The 15,479-nt window shown below is 53.8% G+C and overlaps 1 protein-coding gene across 1 annotated transcript; it reads left to right on the forward strand.

Moving 5' to 3' along the window:
• The first annotated feature begins 1,370 nt into the window (after nucleotides 1–1,370).
• Nucleotides 1,371–14,317, forward strand: Efnb1 (ephrin B1). The gene is given in 6 exon segments (XM_032889965.1): nucleotides 1,371–2,214; nucleotides 2,217–2,304; nucleotides 10,667–10,944; nucleotides 11,789–11,881; nucleotides 12,077–12,202; nucleotides 12,435–14,317. Coding segments are annotated over 6 exon segments (1,035 nt in total). The 5' UTR covers nucleotides 1,371–2,177; the 3' UTR covers nucleotides 12,848–14,317.
• Nucleotides 14,318–15,479: the final 1,162 nt, after the last annotated feature.

Below are 15,479 nucleotides of genomic sequence, written 5' to 3' on the forward strand. Positions count from 1 at the left end.
TAAGTTAATAGACATGGAACTCATATAAATGGCAGAGCCCCTAAAGAATGGGGCTCAATTATCTCCTTAGAGAAGCAACAAGAAGGAGCTGGACTTTGGTTCTTGGTAGAGACCTTGCCTAGTAAGCCTAAGGCCCTAAGTTACAGAATTCCGATTCATTAAGAAGAGAAAGAGAAGAGGGAGCAGCTGGGGAGAAAAAGGAGGGGCTCGTAGAGGAAGGCTTTCTAACCTCTGTAGTTCTCAAACCCAGATCTTTCCCCCCAGATTTCTTCCACCTTTCTTACACCGACACCGAGTGGTGGCTTTTGTCTCTGTGCTCTGAGTGCCAGACTTGCTTGTCAGGCTCCGGGTGGGAGGCCTCCGCTTGTCCCAGGAGCCCGCAAGTCTATAGAAGGCCAGCAGGGGGAGACATTAGCACGTGGGTACGTCCGCTGGGACCTGAGGAAGGCGAGTAGGTCAGACCGGGAGGGTCTGAGCTATGGGATTGAGCCAAATTATAAGCAAAGAGACAAGGAGGGGCGGAGAGAATGGGCCAGTGCTGGGAGACAAAGACCCAGATGGTGAGGCCGAGGCCTGGAAAGGCTGGAGTCCGGAATCTCAGGGCCCAGATGCCTGCTTTTGCTCTTTCAAAAGGCTTCTCTTCTGCTCCTTTCCCCGGTCCTGGAGCTTTCTGTGTAGTTTGTGACCTCTTGTCCCTACTTGCCTACCCAGGTCCTTTCCTGTGCCTTCAGACAGGACTGACTAAATCTGCGTGCTCGGAGTCGGGGTGGAGGGTCCCAAAGGGCTCACTCTCAAAGATGAAATTTTTGAAAGCTTGGTTCACTAGATGCAAATAAATTCCTCCTTCCCTTTGGACACAATACTTTTTCTGAGTCTCCACCACCCATAGCTATCACTCTTGTGGTTAAAGCAAAGAAGGAGTGCATTGCGAGGACAGAAAGACCGCCCAACGGAATGTGGATAGTGGACTGGGAGAAGGCAGGCTGACAGAAGTGGGCACAGAGTGGGATTCTGGGACTGGTATGCGAGTATGCGCATGGGGGGTGTGTTTGTGTGTGTAAAAAGAACGCAAGAACGGTGCTTTCTGGAGGTACTTGGGACAGGGCTTGTCTGGTCTAGGTCAGTAGACATAAAGGAGAGCAGGCCAGCAGCTTTTGGGAAGCACCAACTTCTTAAGAACTCCCTGGGAACTAGACTAAGCGGGACACAACCACAGCCGCAAGAGTCGCACATTCTTATTAGTGCCATCGAGAGAGCAGCGTCCTTAAGAGCTCCCCGAAGCCCCACCCCTTCCTGCTCTGTGGGCGTGGTATGGGGCAAGGACCCCGTCACAGAGCTTTCTATTGGTTCGAAGGAGCAGGGTTGGCCTTGTACTCGCCTGAGCAGGAGAGTAGAAAGCTCAGCGGCAGCGGAGGGAGTCGATGCGCGCTGGACAGCAGTGGGGGGTGTGTGAGATTCGCACTGACTGCCGACACTCCGGCTCAATCGCCGGGGATTAAGGACTTGGCGACCGGGCTGCCGGGCTACCCGGCCGAGGCTTCAGAGGCGCAAATTGATGGGACTGATTTGCTCAGTAGGGCCGTACTAGTCTTTTAAGTATACTGAGAAGGGCCGGTGCTAAAGTAGAAGCTGTCGTGGGACGCGCCGGCGCGGAGTCCCACAGTGGCCCGGAGGAACGGAGTCCGTGCTAGGGGGACCCAGTTCGGAGCCTGGGGACCGAGCTCGCATTGTTGGGAGACAACCCGCCTCTTCTTCCCAGAGGCGTCAATCCCAGGACGGTCGAGGCGTCGGGGCAACCACTGAGCGCTCTGCAGAGAGACCCGGTCGGGGAGAGGACTCGCAGTCTCAAACAGTCTGGGAGAGCCGATCGGAATCCGGCGGGATCACTCGGGGGCGGCGAGCCCCCGTCGCGCCTCGTGCGGCGGAGAGGCCAGGGGAGAAAGTCCTCCGAGGCAGCAGCCCATGCGCGGGTTGGGGACGCCTGCCCAGTGAATCCTCCTGGCCAGCCGGGCGCAGGAGAGCGACCCCGAGGCCGGCGGGAGGAGAGTGCTTCAAGGCCGGCGGCTGCGGAGGATGGGCGCCTGAGTGGCTCCGAGCGCTGCGCGGCACGGGCAGGCGAGGCGAGCTTTGCTGAGGAGGTGCTAGGGGATCCTGAAGTGCATCCTGCCCCCGGGAAAATGGCCCGGCCTGGGCAGCGTTGGCTCAACAAGTGGCTTGGGCTATGGTCGTGCTGACGCTGTGCCGGCTTGCCACGCCGTTGGCCAAGAACCTGGAGCCCGTGTCCTGGAGCTCTCTTAACCCTAAGTGAGTAACTTATCTACTCTGGTCCCTGGGGGTGGGAGGCACTTCTTCGGGGTTGAGGTCGGACACCCCCAAGTGCCTGTGGGGGGGATTGTCCGTAGGAGGCCTATTTTATATCTGGCCTTTTCTGGTGTTTTCTTGCGGGCAGTTGGGGTAGGATGCAGAAGGGTGGGGTGGGGGCACTTAGCTGGGTTTCGACCCTTCGGTTCAGCCCTAGCCTCCTCAAGTCCGGATCGAGTCCGTTGGTCACACCAGGCAGATAGAATGTCTGGGCGCTCCAGAGCGCACCCGAGAGCTGGGTGGGGGCGAGTAAGCAGCCCACTCCAGGGCCTCTGGGAACGTGGTGGATTTCGCTCACAGCCACTCCATGGGTGAGATCGACCTGAGCAAGGGACCAGGCCAGAACACAGGTTCCTCATTTGCTTAGGTGTCAGGTCGGCTCCGGACCTAGCGCCCCGGGGCGAGTGGCAGCATCTGTATCCCTTCTCCAGCTTCTCCTATTTTCATTTGTCTTTCTTCCCTGTCTGTTTGCCTCCCTGTCTTTCTCTTTGCCGTCTCTTCTTTTTACCCCCCCCATTTCTCTCTGCCAGGGAGGTAGAAAGGCAGGCGCTGCTTCAGGCTCACAAAGGCGGCGGGTGGAGAAGGGCGGGTGGAAGAGGGTTTGTTTGAGGAGGGGTTCGATCCAGTGCCCGTCAGGGGTCCAATTGAGCTAGGCACCAGAGCCTCTTCTAGATCCAGTCAGGTCTGAGAATGGTAGTGGAGGCAGCGAGGGAGGTGGGTGCGGAACGTGTGATTCCTGTCCAGGCAGATCCTAGCCGTTGTCCCCCCCCCTGGACTAGAGAAGCCATGCTTTTCTCCTATGGTTTGAGGGCAGTGATAGAAAGGAGATCCTTTTCTTTCTTCTCCTTCCTAACTCTGCCCCCTCCCATCTCTAAACAACACACACCTTTCAGGGCGGTGGCTCAGTGGTTTCTGGGCTGTTGGTGGGGAGTAGCTTAGGCTGTTATGACCTCTGGACCTTTTTCCCTTTTGGCATCTAGGACTCACATTGGTACTCAGGGTCGTAATTGCCCTTCCCATTTTCTGGCAGCCCAGGGAGTGTGTGGACAACGCAGTTAGTGTAAAACGGGGGGCAGGGGGGAGGTGTTCGATGACCTGTTCCTTCCGTGTTCCCAGATTCCTGTTTCTGGAATTTCCTCCTGTCCACTCTTGTGGGCTGTCTGCTAACTTCCTAGGTTCTTGTTTGCCTTGGCCCCTTGAGTCGCAGGGATGGTGTATCTCACTCCTAGAGTGAGAGAAGAGGGCTTCTTGTTTTCTCCTTCGGTTAAGGTAGGATCCCATTACTCATCTGTGGCTAGAGTGGGGTCAGGATAGAGGTTTCTGCATCTGTACAAGGAAAGGGACTGACTGGCAGGGATTTCTACCTTACTCCGAAGCCTGTTTGGTCACTGTGCCTTAACTGCTGGGGCTCAGATTGTTCTGGGAAGCCTCTGGGCTGTTGAGCCCATGGGAAGAGCTTGTGAAGTGCCTAGTTCTTCGATGTAAGGGCGGAGGCTGGAAGTGCCCCTTAGCTCGGAGAATTGCATTCCCCCTAGGGCAGCCCATCCCAGGGGCTCATGGGAATGACCTAATTGCTCTCTTGGGTCGAGATACCACGCAACTCCACAGCTGGAGAAGAGCCCTCCTGCAGAGTTGAGGTTGCTGGGAGAAACAAGATCCTGGGAGCGTCCCTCTTTATGTGTTCTCTGCCTTTAGAGCAGTTTACAAGCTTGAGAAGGCTGTGTCCCCTCTGCTCTCCAGCCAATCCACCTCCAGCTGAGGACAGGCATCCTGAGGATGTGTAGGGGACTGACTTTGGACTCTGTAGAACCTGCCTAGTCTCTATCCCGTAATCCAGCAAATTCTGGGAACAGTTTGGACTGATCCTGGTGGTCCCCCCCACCAACCCCATTTCATCGATGCTCAGGGGTCTGGAATGCAGTCTATGTCTGCGTTTGTTGGCACTCGGTGCAGGGCAAGAGGACAGGACCGAGGCACTGCCCTCAACTCTGGGGGCTGCCTTGCCACCGCACCCAACCCTCAGGCTGTCCCAGCTTTTCTAATAAATACTGTCTGTCTCTGCTTCCTTGTGTCCTGTCTGAGTTCTCCCTCTCAGGCCCACATTGTTGCCTGCTCACACCCTGTGAGTGGAGCTCACCTCCCTCTCAGCCAGGCTCGCCTGCTCTCTCTCTTTCTCACACACTCCCTCTCACTCTTAGTCACTCTCTGCCTCTTTTCTCAAAAGTCCTTTTGTTTCTCGCACATGCCCGTGCTCTCCCTCACCAGGCTCATTTTCTCTTAGCCCTCCCCTCTTCCTCTCCTGGCTTTTGGTCCCCTCTCCTCAGCCTTGTCAGGAGCTGGCACCCCTCCCTCTAAAAATCTCCCAGTGCCTATAAACCCTGCTTAATTGCTTCCTCCTTGGGAAAAAAAATCAAAATAAAGAAGTGATGGGGTCTGCTTCTAGGTTCCAGGGCACACGCAGCCCCAGCTCTGGGGAGCTGGAAGGGCTGGCTTAAGACTGCTGGTCTTATCTATCTCCTGAACTGCTGTCCAGGTGGTAGTCCCTGGGTGATAGGAACTTCAGCTTCCTGGGCCCCTCCTGTCAGATTTGCCCCAAGAGTAGAGGGTAGGAAGATGGGTTTGGTCCTACTGGGGTTTGGCCGAAAGCAGAGCGAGCATGTTTGGGGCCTGTAGAGGGGACATGGGCTAAATGGTCCCAGGGCAGCCACCTCCCCCAGCTGCTTCCCCTTGGGAACTTGGGGCAGCCGGTACGCCTCACACTTGAGTCCTCAGCCAAGTCCAGCTGCTGCACTTCAGTCTCTCAGTCCCATTCTGACCCTATACTGCTCCCCACTCAGGTCCCCCCACCTCCAAGGAGTGGGAATGTGTCCCAGATCACATTACAAACCTTCCCCTTCGATGGGGGTGGGGTGGGGTGGGGTGGGGCTCAGTTCAGCATTCAGGACCCTTGACTCCATTCAGCTTGGGTGGGGCAGCTGCAGACCCCAACCCATGCTTGCCTGTTACAAGCTAAAGTGTTGGACCCAGCCCCCTCACAGCTGTTCTAACTCACAGTCCTGGGGAGGCCAGCCCAAGGGACTCCTTTCCAGAGTGGCTAGGGACCTGACTATTCAATTTTATGTCTAGTTGGCCACAGGTGAGAGCCTGGGAGCCCTAAAGGTTCCTGTTCTCTGACCCCACACAGGGAAGCAAGGCAAAGGCCAGAAGAGCCTGCAAGGGAGCTGAGGTGGGGGTTCCCTTTCTTGTCTAGGGCTCTTGGGGCCCTCAGTTGCCTTACTAGCTTAGGCACATGGGGATGGCTGGGCCTTGGATACTACTTGGTGTTCAGCACTGTTTTCTGGGATTAGGGCTATGTATGAGGTCACTGGGCCAACAAGGAGACTGCTGGTTGTCATGGGAATGCCAGGTTTGGGGGATAGTTCACGTGATTATAAGGGCATCTGAAGTGGGGGCTGCTCAGTGGTGGCCTTCTGAGACTCTCTTTTTTTTTTTTTTTTTTTTTTTTTTTTTCCGGAGCTGGGACCGAACCCAGGGCCTTGCGCTTCCCTAGGTAAGCGCTCTACCACTGAAGCTAAATCCCAGCCCCTTTTCTGAGACTCTCAAAGTCCCTTCTCCCATGTATGATTGGGTGCTGGTGGTTTGGGGTCAGCGTGCCAACAAGGCAAAGTATAAGCATTTTCAGCCTGCTACTTCTAAATGACTGTGGTTGGCATGCTAAGTAATAGGCAGGTAGTACCTTGCTACTTACAATGCATTCTCATAGATGATCTCATTGGGTGCTCCCGACAGCCCTGGGAAGTAGGCACTGGCTCCGCTTTCCAGAGAAGGAGGCATGTGCGCAGAAAGGGGAAATGTCTGAAGTCAGCCAGTGACTTGTTGAGTCGGGGAGAGGCAGAGCTGTATTGTGTGCCATTCTCCCCATACCATCCTGATGCAGGGAACAGGAATTCAGAGTGGGGTTTGAACCAGACCGCCACTGCCCCTGGGTTCCTCCTCTCTCACTTCCCAGACGGGCCTGCATCTGCTTTATGACTCAGGCCCTGCCTGTGTGGGGTAAGTAGTGTTCCAGCTTCATTTAGCTTTCTGAGGCTTCACTCGGAGGGCACCCTGCACAGGTGACCTATCCTAACTCACTGGCTGGCACTCTGCCCCTCCCAGCTCTGAGTAGCTCCTTCCTCTTAGGAACTCCAGGGAAAACATGGCAGGGGGTGTGGTTAAACCCCAGTAGACTAACTATGGTCAGGTGGGACAAAGAGGCGGGCACAGTTCGTGTAGGTGGGGAGAGTGACTTCCTCTAGGACTCTTCTGGCTTGCCTGCCTCCGACAGAGCTGTGTGTGCCAGGGCCCAGCTGCTGTTCCTGCCCACCCACGCCTGGGCAGGGCACTGCTGGGACACACGCCAGGCCTGCTCCCTGCTGCCTCAGGGGCTGGGTGGAGCTGGGGGGAGGGAAAGAGGAGCCTTTAATTTTGGGGCTCCCCACCCTAGCTGGGATGAGAGCAGACTTGAGTTCTGGCTTGGGGTCTGTCCCTCACTAGTATTTCCATCCTGGGGTGAGAACAGGCCTGGTAGCGGTGGGGTCACCAAACCAAAATTGTGGCTAGAGTCTTCTACCACATTTAGACTTGAATGGCTGGAAAACAGGCTCCCCCTTAAACCTGCCTGGTAGAGCCTGAGGAAAAGGTTGGAGGGAAGACTAATCAGCCTGGTGGGACAAGAATAGCTTTCTAGGCAGAAGTGTCCCCACTGTAAGCTCTTCCTCTGTAGGCGACATACAGAAAGGTAGAGAGGAGCTCATCTGGACTAAGTTGCTGGTGTAAAGGCTATTTAGTTTCTAGTCTTTTCTGGGCCTTGGACACTACTGTCCCTAGACCCCATGGGCTTTCCATAGTTCAGAATTCTTTTGAGTAGTTTACAGTGGCACTTCTAATGAGAAAATTTGAGGGGAAGATGGGCTAGGGAAGAGGGGAGAGGACAGGCCACAAGACTGGAGCTGAAACAGTTCCAGCTGCCTTCCTAAAGTCTTTACTCCCTGGGGTGGCTCCCTGGGGTCCCAGGGCTATCAGAGGCTAGGGAGGGAAGGCCTCAGGTTGCCATGACGACCTGCTTTAGGCTTCCTGCAGGGCCATGTCAATCCCCTTATTTTCTAGAAAAGGGCTTTGTCTGGGGGTGGCCCTAGGCAGGAAAGCTTGGCTTGATGGTGTGTGTGGCGGGGTGGGGAGATAGTCCTTTCTGAAAGGTAGTAAGAGTTAGAGGTTGCCTCCTCTTCCTCTCCTTCCACTCTTAACTTGGTGAGGAAAGGAGGATATAGGTATGGTGCCCCTAAAAGTATCACTAACACTGTGCTCGGCTTTGGGATTCACTGTCACTGGCTATACACCCAACCCTAGTGTCCCAAGTACTTTCCTGGACTTCCTCATGGCACTTTTGAGGAAGTTTTCCTGAGTGAAAATTTTCCAGTTAGGGGAAGATGCTAAGAAAGCGTGGGATTGGGGTCAGGGATGCAGGCCTCATTAGACTCCTTTCCCTTCCACACTTTAGGAGAAGGTGAGTTTTCTTCTGCCGGCTGCTATGCAAATGAGCTGATGAATATTTATGAAGTCTGTTCACTGAGGTTGGAGACACTCTGAGGGGTGTTGGGGGCAATAGTCCTTTCTTCTCCCCCTCCCCCCACCCTGCAGACATCTGTTTCCTCAATGTGTCTGGGTTCAAAGTAGAACCCCAAGTAGCTAAAAGCCCTGTTCAGTCCTGAGGCTCTGGAGTCTGGGTGGGTGGTAGTGCAAGAGTGTACCAGAGCAGACACATTTCTCTAGTGAGAAGCTGGGGCCCAGTGGTTCAGAAGTGAACAGTCTGTCTCCCATGTTCATGTCATCTGGTGTAGCTGCAGTTAGAGTTGTGCTGGGGTGCAACTGTCTAAGTATCCGACATTGTTGAGGCTCTGTTAAAGTCTAAAGGGATTTGGGGAGCTTTTGTCAATGGGAATTGTTCTCTGATCACTCATTTCTTCAGATTAAGGGCCTGGGCTTGCTCCCTAGGGCACCTTTGAGTTCTGAAATGTTAGAAATGGTCTGTTCTCGCTACCTGGACAGGACCAGAGGAAAGTGAGAAAATGCCGTGAGAATTACACAACCTTTCCTGAAACTCGCGGTCTTTGTATGGCGAAAGGGATGAGGGCATTTTATCTCACATGTTTACTTGGGCCCCCAGGCCCTGTTTGCTTACTTTCTGTCTGCTGCAGAGCTGTACAGTTAGAGTCCAAAGGACAAAGCACCCCTTTCTGGCTTTGACCCTCCTGTACATCAAGATGGCACCTCTTAGCTTGGTAGAACGTCACATGACATGGAAGGAGGGCTGGTTTGTTTTTTTTTCTTTTCTTTTTCTATCTGCTTCAGCCACTTAGTCAGATTCCCTCCTCTGCTAGGAGGATGTCAGGGCAAGGGCATGTTTGACAGTGTGAAGGCTTCTGCCCGGAGCTTTCAATACGTCTTCATTGCTTGTCCCTACTGTGCTGTGGGCCTCAGCAAGTGGAACTACATTGTGGTAGCCTGGGATTCTGCACCAACACATGGGATGATGCTCTTCGTTTTATTCTTCCTATGGATTACCTTTGGTCCTCCATTGCCCTTTCTGTTAGAGGGCCTGCCACCAAGCAGATGAAACCCACGCTGCTTGTCATGGTCTTTGAGGAATTTCCCTGTAGTCCTCGATCTCATTTCCACCTCCTTTGATTCTTTCTACTCTTTGCTGCTCAGGCTTTATGAGTCATCCACAAGCCTAGGTTTTGTCCACCGTTGCTAGGCCCCGACATTTTTATCATTCACCTGGTATCCACACTCATCCTGATCTTTGTATGAAGCCATTTCAGAGCATCATGGTATTATCATCCGATGAGCCATCTTTTCCTCTCAGTGCCTCTCAACCTGGCTACATGAAGCACCGTCTTCACCTGTAGCTACAGATTGCCTGGAGGTGTCTGTGGCTGAAGTGTGGGCTGTTTACTTTTTTGGACCAAACCAGACAATCAAGTCCATGACAGTCAAGTTGTATCTTCTCTTTCTAGATCTTGCCTAAGAAACCACAGAACTTAATGTTGGTATCTGATCTCCTGCCTCTTGGCAGACTATTTCAAAGAAGGATTCGATCTTACTGAGTACCTACAGGATTCTAGGTGCTCGTCCCACTGAATCCTAGGGTTATGGACAGGAGCTTAGAAGAGAAGAAATTGAAGTTCAGAGAGCTTGTCCCAGACTATGGAGCTAGTTAAGTGCCTAGCTTTGGGATTTGATTCCAACACGTGCTTTCTCCTTGCCCTCAGCTTCTGTCTGAACAAGCTGAGGGTCAGCAGAGCTTCATTTCTTTACTCTGTTTTCCAGGTTAGACAGTGAAGCCAGCTCAAGGCATGTAGTCATCTCGTCTTGGGGTCTGTAGTAGCTGCAGTGTAGGAGCAAGAGGTTAGATTACAGCTACACGGAATTCCTGAGGGCCTATCTTACACTAACCTCTGCTATCCTCGATGGGAGTACCCTTTCTTTCCTTCCCTGAGTCGTTGTAGTAGGGAAAGACTACTCAAGTTTGGGGATTTAGGCTCTTGTACTGGGTGCATCACCGAAATGGTACTGTAGAGCTGGCCCTAACCAGAGATGGTGGCCATCAGATCCTGGTTTCATCAAACTTGTTTCTATCTCCCCATCATGCCCAAGATTAGTAAGATGGGGGCAGGCTTCAGGCAGGTTGAGCTCCCCTAGCCTTTGGCTGGGAGCTGCTGAGGTGGTGGCTAAGACATGTGTGGGCTTGCTCCTTCTCTCTCTCTCTCTCTCTCTCTCTCTCTCTCTCTCTCTCTCTCTCTGCGTGTGTGTGTGTGTGTGTGTGTGTGTGTGTGTGTGTGTGTGTGTGTGTGTGTGTGTGAGCAGTGGCCTTTGAGAGAATGTGAGTGTGTTGGGAAGTATGGGAATAGGGCACCACCTCCAGTCAGCCTGGGCCTGACACATAGGTACCTGGCCGATTTGGCCACGTCAGCCCCCCTGCGGAAATGCCCCATTAGGACAAAGGGCTCCCCTAGCCAGGCATTGCCCCACCCTGCAAAGCACTGAAAGCCTGGCAGCCTTGCCTATGGGCCACCCCTTCCACACCCTGCTGGCAGCATGGTTCTCTCTCCCCACCCCCAGCCCAAGGATAGAGGAAGGGCAGAAGGTTGATTTGCCATCTCCACCCAGTAGGACTAGCCTGGTGTTCACTGTCCTATCACCTGGTTCTGAGATTGCCAGAGCTCCCAACCTTGACGGTGACCATTTTCTTTCTTCTGGGCAGGTTCCTAAGTGGGAAGGGCTTGGTGATCTACCCGAAGATTGGAGACAAGCTGGACATCATCTGCCCCCGAGCAGAAGCAGGGCGGCCCTACGAGTACTACAAGCTGTACCTGGTGCGGCCGGAGCAGGCAGCTGCTTGCAGCACTGTGCTTGATCCCAATGTACTGGTCACTTGCAACAAGCCACAGCAGGAAATCCGCTTTACCATCAAGTTCCAGGAGTTCAGCCCCAACTACATGGGCCTGGAATTCAAAAAGTACCATGATTACTACATTACATGTGAGTGCACACTCACCCATCGCTGGCTCTTTCCCTAGGCTTAGCTCCGCCTTCCTGCAGCCTCCTTGCCTATGGGTAGGCAGTTTCCGAATGGTGCAGCAATACCACATGCACACATTACAGTGCTGTCTGATCTGATCCCAGCCTGACCTTAGAATTCTGTTCCCAACATTCAGCACACCACAGCTTGCTCCAGGGCACGGGTGGGAAAGGCCCCCCATCCATGTGCCTTTCTCTTCCTTTCTTGAGAATGGTAGAGTTGGTTGAATCCTTTGAGATAGGCCAGCTTTACTTACTGCCTTGTTTTCCCCCTGGAAGGTGGGATGGGGTGGGTCTTAGGCCCCAAGAAGTGAATAAGGCTGAGGATGTAGCTCAGTGGTATGTGCGACTAACATCCGTGAGGCCCTGGCTCACTCTTTAGCTACTACCCTCCTAAAGAAGTGCATGGGCACCTTGCCTCAGATCACACAAGGACTTGATGGGATAATATAGAGGCTTTAGCCTTTCTTGCCACACACTTGTGTGGGATCCTTCCAATCTAGGACAAAGCCCTTCTAATGGCATCAGTTCCGAGCAGCATCTCCCAGTAAGAAGGCACACCTTAGTGTTGCTCCCAAGACCAAGGCCTGGCCACAAGGAGGGCCCTAAGTAGAGGGGCTCAGTATGGGCCTGGCTGGCTTTGTTACTTCCTATGGAGAGGCAGGTAGAAGGGCTTGGGGAAGGGAGGTAGGAGCTGTTTGTCATGCTCTACTCCTGTTCGTTGTTCTTGGCTCTCTCTTGATTCTGACAAAGAAAAAGTCAATTGAAAACTCCAGTTTCTGATTTCTCTGGCCTTTTCCCACAGCAACATCCAATGGGAGCTTGGAAGGGCTGGAGAACCGAGAGGGAGGTGTGTGCCGTACACGCACTATGAAGATTGTTATGAAGGTTGGGCAAGGTGAGTGCCCGCTTAGTTAGGCCTTTGGGCTACCCATGTTGCTGGTTGCCTCGGGTATATTGGTAGTGGGGAAGTAGTCAGAGGGTTAGAGGGGCAGAGCTCGAACATTCAGGCCATTCTTAACCCACCTAAGGAAATTGAGAGCACCCATGCTGGCAGAGTCGTCCCTCTGATCTGTCTTCTCTTGGCCCTCAGATCCAAATGCCGTAACGCCTGAGCAGTTGACTACCAGCCGGCCAAGCAAAGAGTCAGACAACACTGTCAAGACAGCCACACAGGCTCCTGGTCGGGGGTCCCAGGGGGACTCTGATGGCAAGCATGGTAAGTGAATATCCGTATTCTGCAGATAGTGTTTCTCAGGCATCCTCTCTGTCCTGTATCTGAAGGAGTACCTGCTGCCTGCCTCCTCCCATAGACATGCTGGATCTCTGGTGAATGTGGTGGCATCAGGAACCCAGATAGTTTCTTTGGATCCATGGTGGCATTGTTTGCTGCCATCATGCTGACTGCAATTGTCTCCTGACTGACCATTGATTCCTTTCCCTTTCCTCAGAGACTGTGAACCAGCAAGAGAAGAGTGGCCCAGGTGCAGGTGGTAGTGGCAGCGGGGACACCGACAGCTTCTTTAACTCCAAGGTAGCATTGTTTGCAGCTGTAGGTGCTGGCTAAATCATCTTCCTGCTCATCATCATCTTCTTGACAGTCCTACTACTCAAGCTCCGCAAGCGACATCGCAAGCATACACAGCAGCGGGCGGCTGCCCTCTCGCTCAGTACCCTAGCCAGCCCCAAAGGGGGTAGTGGTACAGCAGGCACTGAGCCCAGCGACATCATCATCCCCTTACGGACTACAGAGAACAACTACTGCCCCCACTATGAGAAGGTGAGTGGGGACTACGGGCATCCTGTCTACATCGTCCAGGAGATGCCACCTCAGAGCCCGGCGAACATCTACTACAAGGTCTGAGGGCCCAGCATGGCCTCAGGCTCCACAGGACACATGGCCTGGATTGGCCTCTCTTTTCTCCCCCACACCCCTCCCCTTGCCAGCTGTGCCCACCTTTGTATTTAGTTTTGTAGTTTCTTGGCTTTTATAATCCCCCTTTTTTCCTGCCCCCTGGGCTTCGGAGGGGGGTGCTTGTGCCCCCAATCCCCATGCTCTTGTGCCTTCCCCCTCTGGCCAGGCCTCTGGGCTCTGTGGGGGTGCCCTTTCTTGGAGGGCAGGGTTGGACACTGATGGACTGCAGGCAGGGAGATAGCCCCCTGGCCCTGCCCCCTCCTCATCCCTTCACCCATCCCCAGGACTGCTTGTCCACTATCATCACTGTTTTTAATGCTTTTGTGTTGATTTTTTTTAGCTGTCAACTCATTGTCATCTGTTTTTTTTATTTTTGAGAAAAAGTGGGAAAATGTACAGGCAGCCCCTCCCCAGACTTTCTGAGCCTGGCCTGACCCAGTATAAGAGGGCCTGGGGCAGGATGTGGCCAGCCAGGAAACCTAGGATGGCATTTCTTTTATAGACTCCTCAGTAATTCAGGGGAGTGGGGGAGGGTAGGCCATGGCTATTTCTGCCTAGCAGGGAGAGGAGAGTGCCACCCTCCTTTTTGGACCCCATGATACAATGCTGTTCCTAGCAGGCAGGGGTAGTGACTACCACCCTTCTACCAAAAAAAAAATCCCTTCCTTGTGGGATTCTTGGGCATCTCCTGCCTCCTTCACTCTCACGGTAATTAATGTCTTAATTGGCTGTTGCCTGGGGAACAGGAGAGCTGCTGCAGGCAGATGACCTCATGGGGGGTGGAGGGAGGTGAGGTGCCCAGGTGGCTATTTGCCCTGCAGAGCTGGGAGTTTCCCCCCACCACCCTGTTTCTCTCCTTACCTTTGGCATTTGGTTCAAGGTGGAGATAGATGTAAGCGGTGTAAGGCCAGGTGGCCTGCTCCTTCCCTGGGTTCTAGTACAAGTGCACACACACCCCCCACTCACTCAATATGGCTCCCACTGTCCCCCACCCCGCCCATAGTTTTGAGCTGGGGCCTGGAAAGAGAAGAGGCTGCTTGGGGCTGGGCCAGCCTGCAGTGCACTTTGACCCCAGCTCCTTGCCAGCACGGCTGCTAACAGACTGCCACTCAACTGCGCCTTGCAGGCACTCCCAGGGCTGCCATGGAAGGAGCTGGGCCTTACACCACCCACCTCCACACTGCCTCCTGGCCAGCTGCCCACCCCAGTGCCAGGTGGGAGAGGGAGCAAAACAGCCAGCCCCTTCCAGGTGGCAGTCGGAAGGGATTTTTGTTTTTGATTCTGTTGCCATTTGTGTAAATACTAGTCTTTTTTGGAAGAAATAATGTAAAGATGTTTTGTATAAACTCTGAATTATTTTCTTGTTGCTTTTTTCTTAGAAAAAAAATGAGAACTAAAAAAAAAAATTAACCACATGGAGAAATGAGTGTGAACTAGTGTCATGGTGTCGGGGGATGAAGTGTGATGGTGTGTCTGTATGTGTGTGCCTGTACTTGTGTGTGAGCGAATTCCTCTGCCAAACCGGAGGTGATCGGGACCGGTGGCTGTCCTGTGAAGCAAGCGGTTTAAAGTGCCCATGCCCTTCCTGCTCTTTTCTACCCCCTAAGTCTCTCTGCCTCCTTGTTCTGCTGCCCTGGAGCCTGAGTCCGTCCCTCCACTCAAGCCATCCTGTCCTTCTGTGGCACAGACCATAGGCATCTGCCCTGGCTGGCACCAGGCTCAGCCTGAAAAGGTTGATGGAGAAGGGGTGTTCCCATCGGGAGCCTGGGTGTGTCTCCAGGTACTGCCACCACCTGGTTGGGACTAAACATGGAACCCAATGGCAGGCCCAGCCCTGGCCTGCCCCAAGATGTCTGGAGCTGAACCAACATCCAAAGATTGCCGGCCCACTGGGCACTAGGGTGACTTCATACTGCCCATTTGGCCTCTCAGCCAAAACAATCTTCCTTTTCCTGTCTTCACAACGGGGCCACACCAGAGGTGCCATCATGGCATACTTGGCGGCTTCTGGCTGGCAGTGGAAGCCCTGAAGCTAGAACAACAATGAGTGCCCGGGCTCCCTTCCACAGGCCAATGTTCAGGTCAGGAAGTGTGCTTAGGGTCCTAAACAGGGTTTGCACTCCACCCTTTGACAAGAGGTCCAGACAGGCAGGGCCCAGAGCAGCCTGTGAGCCTTTCAAGGGACTGCCTCTGGCATTGGCTAAGACGGATAACAGGGAGGGGAACAAGTGAGATCCCACCAGCTAAAAAACGGATAAGAAGGTGATCGAGGAAAGGGGGAGGGGGAAGGAAGGGGTGTGAGGAAGGGATCCAGCGCAGGAAGCCCACTGGCGTAGGCAAGGAGCAGGCCCAGCTCCCAGGGAAGTGGGGAGCACAGAGGGAGGGCCTTGAGAATGTGGGACTTGCCAGGGGAGGGGAAAGAGGCTGGTCTAGAATAGGGCTGGGCCAGCCTGGGGTGCTGCTGGAGCCAGCTGGGCCAGAGTCTGTTTATTTGGTTTCTCATTAACCAAAGGAAGTGCTTGGATCAGATCAGGCCTCTGCTATTTGACTGCTTGCCCAGAGTGGGGCCCAGCCTGAGCTG

Source organism: Rattus rattus, chromosome X (assembly GCF_011064425.1).
Source record: "Rattus rattus isolate New Zealand chromosome X, Rrattus_CSIRO_v1, whole genome shotgun sequence".
NCBI classification, from domain to species: Eukaryota; Metazoa; Chordata; class Mammalia; order Rodentia; family Muridae; genus Rattus; species Rattus rattus.